The sequence below is a fragment of the Oryctolagus cuniculus genome, chromosome 11, assembly GCF_051225735.1.
Source record: "Oryctolagus cuniculus isolate XC-2025 breed Fujian yellow rabbit chromosome 11, ASM5122573v1, whole genome shotgun sequence".
NCBI lineage: Eukaryota > Metazoa > Chordata > Mammalia > Lagomorpha > Leporidae > Oryctolagus > Oryctolagus cuniculus.
Window position 1 is genome coordinate 44,602,118 of NC_142877.1, and position 12,397 is coordinate 44,614,514.

A 12,397-nucleotide genomic window follows, 5' to 3' on the forward strand; every position below is an offset into this window, starting at 1 on the left:
CATCCCCCACTGCTTTCCCAGGCCATAGCAGAGAGCTGGATGGGAGGAGGAGTAGCTGGAACATGAACCAGTGCCCATATAGGATGCCAGCACTGCAGGCAGAGACTTTACCCACCGCACCACAGCACCAGTCCCCAGTTTGCCTATTTTTGAGCCTGCTGGATGGTGCATGATAAATTGATTTTTCCTAGGAAGGGACAAAGGAAGAGATTGGGGGAGGGAGAGAGGAGGCGAGACTGACGTTGAGACACTGAGAGAGGCACTGAAATCATTTTGTGGTCTGTGGTTCCTGTCTGCCGCATTTCCCAACGTGCTGTGTTTTTGGAACATCAGACCCTCCACTGTCTGTGTCGGCAGAGAGTGGGCTCAGAAATCACATGGGAGAGTCTGGGCTCCTTTATCATGGAGTGCCTGGAACATCTTGCGTGGACACAGCTGCAGCTGTCAGCATTTTCCCCTGCACCTCTTGACCACGCCGTGGTGGCTGAGACATTTAAGAGGATACTGCATCAGCAAATAATCCCTTTCAGTGTTTTCCACGCCCGTGGTCAGAATGTTTGGAAACAAAGAATACAGTTGCAGCAGAAATTCCTTTTTTTTTTTTTTAAGCTTTATTTATTTTATTTGAAAGGCAGAGTTAAGAGGGAGAGGCAGAGAGAGATTGAGATCTTCCATCCTCTGGTTCACTCCCCAAATGGTCCCAACAGCTGGAGCTGAGCTAATCCACAGCCAGGAGCCCGGAGCTTCCAAAGGGTCTTCCCATGCGGGTGCAGGGGCTCAGGCACTTGGGCCATCCTCCAGTGCTTTCCCAGGCCATAGCCGAGAGCTGGATCAGAAGTGGAGCAGCTGGAACTTGAACCGGCGCCTGTATGGGATGCTGGCACAGCAGGCTGCAGCTTAACCCACCATGCCACCACTCCAGCCTCAGCTGCAGAAATTTCTAGACAGGTCATTTTTGCGACACTTTATCCTCCTCTGGACAACCGTGTTGGCTGATTTGCAGGGAAGGTCGTTGCCCACTGCCCCCAGGGGAAGGTATGTTATCTGGGACCCCTGTGCTGGGCTCCTGGTGGCCATATGGAAATTGAGTTAATGTACACTTTTGTGAGTCCTGCAGCTGAACTGAGTCGTCATCTCAGGTTGACCGTGGACTGTTTTCTCTCTCTCGGGGACAGGATACAACATGTCAGTACTCACTTCTCCAAGAGGCAAGGTAGAAGTGGTTCATTGCCGCAGAACAGAGTCGCAGGATATCCACTGTATCAAGAGCCTCATTAGGAAATTCACCCAGAAGCTCTTTGGGAAATTTAATATCATCTATCTCCTGTAAGTACGCAGCCTACAGTTCAAGGGTGTCTGTTTTGTCACACCCCGGGAAGGGGACCCCACTCCCTCATCCTGCATGGGCTTCCAGGGAAGAAAGGCGTTAGCACGAACCGGGAGTGGCAGATGGTTGTATCCAGTGACAGCTTCCCCGTGGGCTTTGGGTTCAAGTGCGCTGGGTTCACGTCACAAGTGCTGCCCTCACTGGCGGAGCCCCTCGGCACCTCAATATGGGCTGCCGGATTTAGAGTTTGTTTGGTGTGGGGCTCTGCGATGTGCTGACGTCACCTCATTTAATCACTCGGATGCTTCTCTGCAGTAGCTATTGCTGTGTCCTTTTTTAGAAAAGATTTATTTATTTATTTAAAAGTCAGAGTTACACAGAGAGGAGGAAAAGCAGAGAGAGAGAAAGAGACAGAGAGACAGAGAGAGGTCTTCTATCTGCTGGTTCACTCCCCAAGTGGCTGCAATGGCCAGAACTGCGCCCTTCTGAAGCCAGGAGTCAGGAACTTATTCTGGGTCTCCCACGTGGGTGCAGGGGCCCAAGGACTTGGGCCATCTTCTGCTTTCCAGGCCATAGCCGAGAGCTGGATGGGAAGTGGACTAGGACTTGAACTCTGGCCCATATGGGATGCTGGCACTGTGGGCGGCGGCTTCACCCACTATGCCACAGCGCCAGCCCCTGCTGTGTCCATTTTACAGATGAGGATCAGCGGGCTGCCCAAGGTCAAGCTGTAAGTGGGAAAAACCTGGATTGGTTCATTACCGCTGCTTTTAAAAGGTTCTTCTAAACTTTGAAGTATGCATAGATTTTTTTCTTAAATGATGTGTTTCTCCCTGTTTATTTTTTTTAAACGTATAGATCTTCTAGCAACACCAGAATTTATTCTTTAATTTGCTGTTCATTATTTTTGCAGGAAATATTAGATGGCCTAGTATTTTGGATTTCCTAGGGGTTCATATCAAGTAAAATCAAAATGTTTAAACTAGGGCTAGCCCAAGACTTTGAAGTTTGTAGCTTTGGGTTTCCACACGGAAGAATGTAACATAAATTGACATGTTACTAAACGCCAGTAGGGAAAGTGTACAGTGGGTCTTAAGAAAGTTCACTGAAAATGCATCTTACTTGAAAAGCCATGTGTGAATTTCAAATATTGTTTGTACAAAAATAAACTTATCATTTAATTCCATCTTCTATGAGCTTTTCTGAAGTACTTATGTATAAAATGCATTACAAATACGCATGCCAATGAAATGATTTCGGTTTTTGGCATTTTGGCGGACTGATAATGTCTGCTCAGTGGAAGCAGTAAAAACCTCGGTGACACATACACAGAAACACAGACATTAAAGACCCTGTCGGCGTAGCCACCATCAAAACTGAAATCAGAAACTCAACAAGATCAGCAAGAACCAACAGCAGCTTTCTCCCTGAGGGTTTTTGTAACATTCTGGAAACCTCCTATTTCTGTTTTGAAAGTTCTGCGTTGAACAGATGATAACCACTCCCCCACGAGGAGGGCAGGATGAGATCTCTTTGTATAAAGCAGGGGTGTTCATTGTAAGGATGAGTGAAATATAAACCCAATGCGTAAAAGTTCAATGTAAGGATCGGACTTTTAGCCTAGTGGTTTAACTCACCTACATCTCGTAATGGATTCCCTGGGTTCAGTTCCTAAGTCCGGTTCCTGATTGCAACTTCATGCTAGTGCAGACCCTGAGAGGTGGCAGCGATGGCTCAAGTCATTGGATTCTTGCCACCCTTGTTGGAGACCTGGATTGAGTCCTAGCTCCCAGCTTCAGCTCCAGTCCAGCCTTGGCTGTTTGGGGCATTTGAAGAGTGAACCAGCAGATGGGAGTTCTCTGTCTATTGTGTGTCTGTTTCTCTGCCTCACACACATTTTAAAAAATTTTTTTTGTTTTTGTTTGAGATAAGGAAACTACTGTTTCAACTTCAGCATGGAATTGAGGGGAATAAAGTCTAATGTGAGAATTCTTAGCACCTGCTGGTTTGAGCTCCATGTTAATTATAAGTATAGTCCCCAAAATCTTCAAGGGGAGAATTTAATGGAAAATGCTCACAAGTGATACATACACAGACCAGGTCTGAAGGAATTCAATGTCAGCTCATACTCCAAATCTTTCCTGCAGATAAAGTTCTAGAGAACATGAGATCACAGTCAGAAATCATGAACGCAGGCTCAGACATGAGCCATTAGTGAGGACCAAGAACAACAAGAATTATACAGCAGAGTCAGATTCTCAAAGACTTATTAAGTTAAACAAAGGTAAAACATCTATGTTTACAAAGCCTAAAGGGAAGGGGTAAGTTTAAGAGGATGTTCAAGAATTAAAAGACCACAAAAACGAATAAACAGATTTGAGCAAAAGTCACATAAAATATTTGAAGGTAAAAATATACTTGAAGTTAGAATCTCAGGGGATACATTAAGTCTCAGCATATACATAGTTGATGACAAATAATGAACTGCAGAATCAGTACCAATGAATTACGTAGACGTCAGCACCAAGGGAGACAAAAATAGTAAAACATGAAACGTGTTAGAGCTCATCGGAGTTGTGAAAGGAGATGATGGGAAGTTGAAAGGTCAGTATTTGAAGAGAGAATGGCTGAGAATTTTCTAGAACTGTTGAAAAGCACTAATTCTTAGATCCAGGAAAATCACTCACTGAGTCCCAAAGAGGAGAAATGCACAGAGAAACCCATGGGTAAGCACATTGCGATGAGACAGCCCGATCAAAAAGGTCTGAATGACAGCCACAAAGACAAGACAGATTCCCTGCCAGGAGCTCTCGAGGGCTAGACTCACAGATGACCTCTCACTAGCAGCAGTGGGGCCAGAGGCAGCAGGGGTCTTCAGAACTGGCGAGAAGGTCACGTCAACTTAGACTTGTGTGCTCAGTGAACCATTCTTCAGGACCTAGGAGATGGGTGCACATTCAGACAAACAAAAACAAAATAATGATCTGTGAGAAATAATACAGTAGAACTTTAAGAAAGACAAAACGGTATCAGCTGAGAGGAACCTGATTAGAACGAAAGTATTCTTATGGTTCTGTTCGAGAAGATGGTGCGGTAAGTAGCATAGGAAGGTGCTCCCTCTCCCTCCCATGAGCCACACATCCTGGCATTTGTGCCCTTGTTTGACCCCTGCTCATGCTGAATGGTGTGTAACCACCAGAAAGCAGCAGAAGCAATACTGTCTGACTCGAAGCCCAAGTCCCATATGGCCTTGCAGCTCCCACTGAGTCTCTTGCAATGCTCCCTCCCAGAATGCTGAGGCCACATGAATTAAAGCTGCTTAGGTGGCTACACACACGTCTTCCAACAGTGACACCAGTACCAGTTGCTACCCTTGTAGGTGAGCATTGAATCCTCAGACAATGCTGGCCGCACCCGCCACGTGACTGCCATCACATGAGCAATCCCAGGTGAAAACTGCCCAGTGGAACCCACTGAACTCACAGAGAGAGTGGTACATTGTTACTGTAAGCCATCAAGCTTTGGGAGTGGCTGTTAACTGGAAGAGAGTAAAGATTTTGTTAAGAATATATGTTATCATGGTTAAGATCATGATTAAAAGAATACACAGAGATTATAGTGGTGTATAGAACGAAAAAGGGAATGAGAAATGCAAAGCGAAGATCTAAAAGAGTATCAGTAGTCACAATAAATGTTTTGGGATAAAATTATTAACAGATACAAATGGGAAGGTTGGCTCCAAACCAAAACAGCCATAATAAGAGGAGACATACCTAAGTTGCAAAGACACAGAAAGAGCACACACCTGGACTACCACTTCACATGTGATGCAGACAAAGGAACACGGGAGTCCCTTTCATTCACACAGTTAGAGCCAAAACAGAAGGGTCCGATACAGTTTTCCCCAAGATTGCCGTCAACTGTAGTGAAGTTCATATTGGCCATCCTTGGAAAATTCCCTAAATGAATTTAATAAATGAGTTGTTACTCCGAAGAAAAGTGCCTAATTTCTGTTGCTAGATAATATCTTTGAGCATTGGCATCCTTAGTGTGAAATACATAAGTGTGTGTACGAAGAGGCTTCAAAAAGTTTGTGGAGAGCAGAATTATTAACATTTTTCCATGAGCATTTGAAAATGCCCTCAAATTTATTAATATGCTGCTCAAATTTGTATTTAGATGACTACAAAGAACAGTTTAAAATCCAGTTTTTCAAAGCACACCTTCTGCCTCTACTTTCTCCCTCCCCTTCTTTCCCTTTCTTTGCTCTCAGGATGTTTTTTTTTTTTTTTTTTTATCTGTCCTGTAGAGGCCATAATGGCTCAGAGGTAATAAGAAGTAGAAATTATGTACACAAAAGGATAAGGCCACAGAAGTTACTTTTTACAGTCAGCTATTTGGAAATTGTAGTGCATTTTCCCATTGCGACAAAGTTCTTCCTGGCTGGCTTCCCAGGCCAGCCCACAAAGGCTTATTTAATCTATAATGTCTGTTCGGTGTGGTACTGTGCTAATTGTGCTGTAGAACCCAACCACCATCCCAAGGTTCCCATGGATAAATGCATTTCAAGTTGAAATTGGGCTTCCAGGAACACATTGTCTCCTGCTCCCCTGAGGGGATAGCAGCCTCCCTGTCCCCAATTCTTGCCCACCACTTCCTCCCTTCCATATCCACTGTCGTGGAACTTTGTCCTCTGGAAATGTGGACTTTTTTTTAACAGGCAGAGTGGACAGTGAGAGAGAGAGACAGAGAAAGGTCTTCCTTTTTGCCGTTGGTTCACCCTCCAATGGCCGCCGCGGCCGGCGTGCTGCGGCCTGTGCATTGAGCTGATCCGAAGCCGGGAGCCAGGTGCTTCTCCTGGTCTCCCATGTGGGTGCAGGGCCCAAGCACTTGGGCCATCCTCCACTGCCTTCCCGGGTTACAGCAGAGAGCTGGCCTGGACGAGGGGCAACCGGGACAGAACCTGGCGCCCCGACTGGGACTAGAACCTGGCGTGCCGGCGCCGCAAGGTGGAAGATTAGCCTATTGAGCCACGGCGCCGGCCGACATTGCCTTTCAATTCACACACACATGGTCGTGCACGTGACAAACAGCATGCCGTTTCTGAAGTCATAGCTCTTATGGTCTTGGCATGCCATAAGACTGGATAGCACTGGGTGGGACTGGGGGACAGGTACCCCTTCGGAACAACCAGCAGGAGTGAGTTGGCAGGCCCGCTTCTCCTCCACTTGCTGGGTTGCCTTTGCTTAAGCAAGTTAGCATCCCAGTTTCTGCAGCTGGGTCAGTGGCATTCAGATCTCAGTGTCCACGTGAATCAGTTAGGGACACAGGCTTAGGGTTTGGGGAGATTGTGTCAGCATGCTGATGGAGATGCAGCTACGCTCTGGGCTTGGCTGCTGCACATCAGTGACCAGTTCATCTTGGTTTGCTCAGGACTTCCCCCACTTTAGCACTCACAGTCTCATACTCTGGGCATCTCCTCAGCCCTGGGCAAGGAGGAGCGGTTCACCACCCTACTTGTGCACATTTAGGCCAATACGGGAGAGGAGAAATAATCTTCCTATCCGATTTCTAATGGAAGGCTATTTAGATACTTAATATCATTATCATAACACTTGTTTGAAGAGATAAAATTTTATTTGTTTATTTGAAAGGTAAAGAGACACAGAGAGACAGAGAAAGACCGAGAGTGATCTGCTATCTGCTGGTTCACTCCCCAAACTCCTGCACTAGCCAGGGATAGGGCAGGCCAAAGCCAGGAGTCCAGAATTGAATCTGGGGCTCCCACATGGATGGTAGGGACCCAAGTACTTGAGCCATCACCTGCTGCCTCCCTGGGTGAGCATTGGCAGAAAGCTAGAATTGGAAGCAGAGCCAGGATTCAAACCCAGGTTCTCCACCAGATGCAAGCATCCCAACTAGAGGCTTAACTGTCTCTCTCAAGATGTTATTTTAAAGAAAAGCTTAGTTGATAGCACCAGATGTCTCAAAGAATCTACCCTCAAGGTAGCTAGAAGATCATTCGCACCTCTTCTAAAGGTTAGCAAACCTCACGCGGTGACTGCAGAGCCCTGGTAGCCTAAGGAGGGAGAAAATGACATGTCCTCACCTACCTTTGGCAACCTTTACTCACGTGTGCAATGTTAATCGTTCCCCACAGAGAAAAGGCAAACCTTGCCATTACACTGCACAATGACAAGGAGGAGATCATGGCCCAGGCCACCTTCCTGGACTATCCCAACTGGAATGTGGCCAAGCAGGATGACTGGGTGTCCGTGTTCCGGGAGCTCGACAGTGAAATCCCATGCACGGTAAGAGATCATGCGCCGTGTTCACGAGAGAGGATCAGCTTGGGAGGGAGGGCCTGTGTTTGCCAGGCTGTCTTTTGAGATTTCTTCTTCTTCTGCTTCTTTTTTTTTTTTTTTTTTTTTTTTGTTTGATTGAGTAGTCCTGTGTTTGCCAGCCAGTGCGTGACCCAGCTCACCCAGCTCATGTTCTCCCACTGTAGGCTGGGAGCAAGGATTTAGTGAAAGCATCCAGCCTGTGCTTCTGCATGCTGATATCCGGGTCTTAGCTAAGATGGGGTCTGGGGGGGGGGGCCTTGCCAACCACATGGGTGCCCTTGTAATAATGACAACGCAGCCTGAGACTTATGTGGCACTCCATAGTTTTTAAACAGCCCTCGTGGACTCTTGCTCCTTTAATGTCTTTTAGCCATAGGCACACGACCACCTGTTCGTTAAAGAGAGCTAGGTGTGTGGTTCCTGGGAGTCCAGCCTGGGTACCTGGTGCCAAATGGGAGCTTTTCCTGCCTGTGGCCTGCCACAGCCGGGTCAGGAAATGGCCCCAGTTTCTGGGGAGAACCAGGGGCTGTGACTCTGGGCAGCACCCTTGCCTGCTGGCAGAATTCAACAGTGTGCACCCTGAATCATGATGTCAGGAAAAGAGGGAATACCAAGTGAGTGCAGGGGTGGACTCACGCCCAGCGTGTGCCTCCATGTACACATACACACACATGCACCCACTGCCAAGCAAGCCACTCAGCACTTGACTCAGCTTGATGATGCCTCTTCCCTTTGCCTTTTTACTTCCTCCTGCTGCTGCCACCCTGTACCCCCATGTATCATGGCCAGGAAAGTTCCCTCAAACTCAGGATCAGTCCAATTCTTTTATCTCTGATTGGCTTCTTACTGACTGGGCTGTTTTACAGTTCCATAGGAATAGCAATAACCTTGTAGGCTTTTGTCCGTTGGAGATGTAAATAATTCCTGTCTAGTGAAAGAAGTAACCTCAGAGGTTACAGTTTATGGTCCTATAGGACATGAACTATTTTGTATATAATCTAGCAATTTAAAAAAAAATTATTTCTTTGATTGGAAGACAGAGTTAATGGAGAGAACAAGAAAGACTGAGGGAGAAAGAGATCTTCCATCCATTGGATCACTCCCCAAATGGCAGCAACAACTGGGGCTGGGCCAGACCAAAGCAAAAGCCAGGAACTCCATCCAGGTCTCCTGCATGGGTGCAGGGGTCCAAGCACTTGGGCTGTCTTCCACTGCTTTTCCAGGCATATTTAAAGGGAGCTGGACCAGAAGTGGAGCAGCCGAGACACAAACCGGTGCCCTGTGATAATGGGCGTCACAGGCAGCAGCTTCACCCACTATGCCACGATGCCAGCCCCTGCCCTCCTTTTACCCTCCAAACGAGCAGTCATGCTTCCTCTTGGAACCTGCTGGCGTGATAGGCGGTGGCTTAACCCGCTGTGCCACAATGCACACCCCTAGCCTCGCAGTCTGATCAGTGCATTCCCTCATTAAATCGTCTGAAGTGTCCAGCTCCTGCAAGAGCATCCAGGAGTTGTCTCATGAATTGATGAGTTGAAATGGAATACTCACTTTTTATTTTGTTAAGATCGTGAGTTTACCTTTTTGAAAATTATAAATTAACACCATCATTCATAAACTCTTCCCCCCATTTTTTATTTTTCCTACTTTCCTAAAAATGTTTCTTTATAAACTACTTTCTGTCATATAACAGGGATAAGTATACTCCGAAAACAAGGAACGCTGCGTTCCTGCTGAGTGCAGGCACTGCCCTCACGAGTCATGGTACCAGCTTGCATTTGCACTGCTCCCCGAATTTGAAGATTTGCTCGTAAACCGAAGGGTACCAAGTTGAGCAGACCAGTGGTGGGTGTATAGAACTGGTAGCTGTTGTGTAGGCCACTTAAATAGTCCTCAGGTGCATAGGATGAAGCTCTTAGAGATCCTGGAAAATTTAGCCCAAGGACTGTGTTAGAATCTTCCTGCTCTGGAGTTTTCAGCTCCCAGGAATCCCGGGAGTAATATTGGATTCTGACCCAGGCACCATTGAGCAAAAGAGGCCATTGGATTCATAACGTGACATCTGCCTTTCATCCTTTGACTTTGTAAGAGGGTCTTTCTCCTGTGTGCCCTGAATAGAGCTGTAGCTGCTGATTAAGAGCCCTGGGAGGAAGGTGAACCTCTCACTCAGCATAGACCCTCTTCCCCAGGACAAGACTATTGAGTTCATGTCATCTGTTTCACTCCCCTGCAAGCTCTTTCCTGCCCCCACTGCCCACTGGAGAGGGAAAGAGGAAGGAAGGGCCAGGAGCTCTGAACTCATTTATGATCCCTGTCTCTTTGAATAATTCCAAGCTGGGAGGACAGAGGGCAGTGAATACATTGTGGCATAGCAGGTAAAGCTGCCACCTGCAGTTCCGGCATCCCATATGGGCACCAGTTCAAGACCTGGCTGCTCCACTTCTGATCCAGCTCTCTGCTATGGCCTGGGAAAGCAGTGGAAGATGACCCAAGTCCTTGGGCCCCTGCACCCGTGTGCGAGATCTGGAAGAAGCTCCTGGCTCCTGGCTTTGGATCGGCCCAGGTCCGGCTGTTGCAGCCAGTTGGGGAGTGAACCAGTGGATGGAAGACCCACCCCCCGCCTCTACCTTTCAAATAAATAAATAAGTAAATAAATCTTTTTTTAAAAAAAAGAGTGAGGGCATCACATCATTTAGACAAAGGATGTCATCCATAGATGCCAGGCAGCTCTGGGACTGGGGCAGCCCCGCTGCTCTGCTCTGACTTAGCCTGCATACCTCTCAGCCTTTGACCCATGTCCTGTTTTCTTCTGTAGCCTCTGAATACGTTGTTCATGCACCTGTTTGTGGCCGTGGATGAGTATTCCGTTGACTGTTGCAAAGAGATTATTCGGTGAGTGGGCAGGGTCTTGCAAATAGTGAACATGAAGGTAGCCATGTGGATAGTTTGAAATATTTATTTGCTTCAAAGGGTTTTTTTAAATTTTTTTTTTATTTTTTTTTGACAGGCAGAGTGGATAGTGAGAGAGACAGAGTGAAAGGCCTTCCTTTTCTGTTGGTTCACCCCCCAATGGCTGCTGCGGCCGGCGCACCACGCTGATCCGAAGCCAGGAGCCAGGTGCTTCTCCTGGTCTCCCATGCGGGTGCAGGGCCCAAGCACTTGGGCCATCCTCCACTGCACTCCTGGGCCATAGCAGAGAGCTGGACTGGAAGAGGAGCAACTGGGACAGAATCCGGCGCCCCAACTGGGACTAGAACCCAGTGTGCAGGCGCCGCAGGTAGAGGATTAGCCTAGGGAGCTACGGTGGCGCCGGCTGCTTCAAAGTTTCTATTTATTTATTTTTTATTTTATATACAAGAGAGAGGGAGAGATCTCCCATCTGCTAGTTCACTGCACAAATACCTACAATAGTCAGGGCTGGATCAGGTGGAAGCCAGCAGCCTAGAACTCAACCCAGGTCTCCCACATGGGTGGCAGGGATGCAAGTTCTTGAGCCCTCATCTGTTGCCTCTCAGGGAGCACTTTAGCAGGAAGCTGGAATTGGAAGCAGGGCCAGACCCAGGAGGTCTGACAGGGTGCAGGCGTCCCTACTGGTGTCTTAGCCACGGTGCCAAATGACTGCACCTGAAGTCTTTTTTTTTTAAATAGCATGAAATTCTTTGGGAGCCTTTAATTTGCTTGTGACTCATGGCTATATTAAAGCATTTGCTTTGAATAGCAGTAATATTTTGGAATGAACCTGATCTGATCCTTTGAATCTGCTCTGTTGAGCACACATCTTTCACTGCTATCATTTGAGGCATCCACCGAGTGGTCATTTAAAGAAATGCAGTGAGGCCGGCACTGTGGCGTAGCAGGTAAAGCTGCGGCTTGCAGAGCCAGCATCCCATATGGGCGCCGGTTCGAGTCCCAGCTGCTCCACTTCCAATCCAGCTCTCTGCTATGGCCTGGGAAAGCAGTAGAAGATGCTCCAAGTCCTTGGGCCCTTGCACCCACGTGGGAGACCCAGAGGAAGCTCCTGGCTCCTGGAGCAGTGTAGCTTCAGCCATTGTAGCCAACTGGGGAGTGAACCAGTGGATGGAAGACCTTCCTCTCTCTCTCTCTCTTTCTCTCCTTCTCTCTCTGTGTAACTCTGACTTTCAAATAAATGAATAAATCCTTTAAAAAATAAAGAAATGCAGTAGGGGATGTTGGGGGAAGAGTAAAGCATCACAAGCTTGGATGTTTTCAAAAAAATACTTTTCCTCAACCTTCTCTTTAGAAGTGTTTATTAATGTGACAGACTGCAGTAATTTCCCGAATAACAGGGTGCGCCGAAATGCGACCGGCACGGCCGTGGAGTCACGACGATGCACCTCCGACAGCCCGTGCAGACAGGCGGGGGTGGTGGCCTCCACTTCCAAGTCACTGTGTAATGTCACACCACACTGTCCAGATGCCGGGTCAGAGGTTAACATAAGCAGAAATCTGGTGTGCTGCCTGCCCAGGGGCCCCTTTACTATTTCCACCTCCGTGGAACGGGCAGATTAGGGGCCCTTTGGAATCCAGCGGGAAGCAGAGGAGAAAAACAGTTGCCTCTGCAGGTAGGGAGCAGAGTAGCCCGTGTGCTTTTATGTCTGCCTCGTTTTTTGTTTTGTTGTGTGGATTTTTTTTGTACGTGTGATGGCATTTGTGCCAGCTAATAGGATTGCATTGCTGGTAATTCCTGTTTCTCTGGCTCTCTCTC

The 12,397-nt window shown here is 47.5% G+C and overlaps 1 protein-coding gene across 2 annotated transcripts in view; it reads left to right on the plus strand.

The window, feature by feature from the left end:
* Positions 1–12,397, plus strand: part of CFAP61 (cilia and flagella associated protein 61) — a 250,889-nt gene that overhangs the window by 3,690 nt on the left and 234,802 nt on the right. For both annotated transcript variants that reach the window (XM_008256339.5, XM_008256340.5), the window contains exons 2-4: positions 1,176–1,326; positions 7,488–7,638; positions 10,487–10,563. In XM_008256339.5, coding sequence (XP_008254561.3) covers positions 1,184–1,326; positions 7,488–7,638; positions 10,487–10,563 — 371 coding nt within the window. In that variant the 5' untranslated portion in view covers positions 1,176–1,183. The remainder of the gene's footprint in view (positions 1–1,175; positions 1,327–7,487; positions 7,639–10,486; positions 10,564–12,397) is intronic.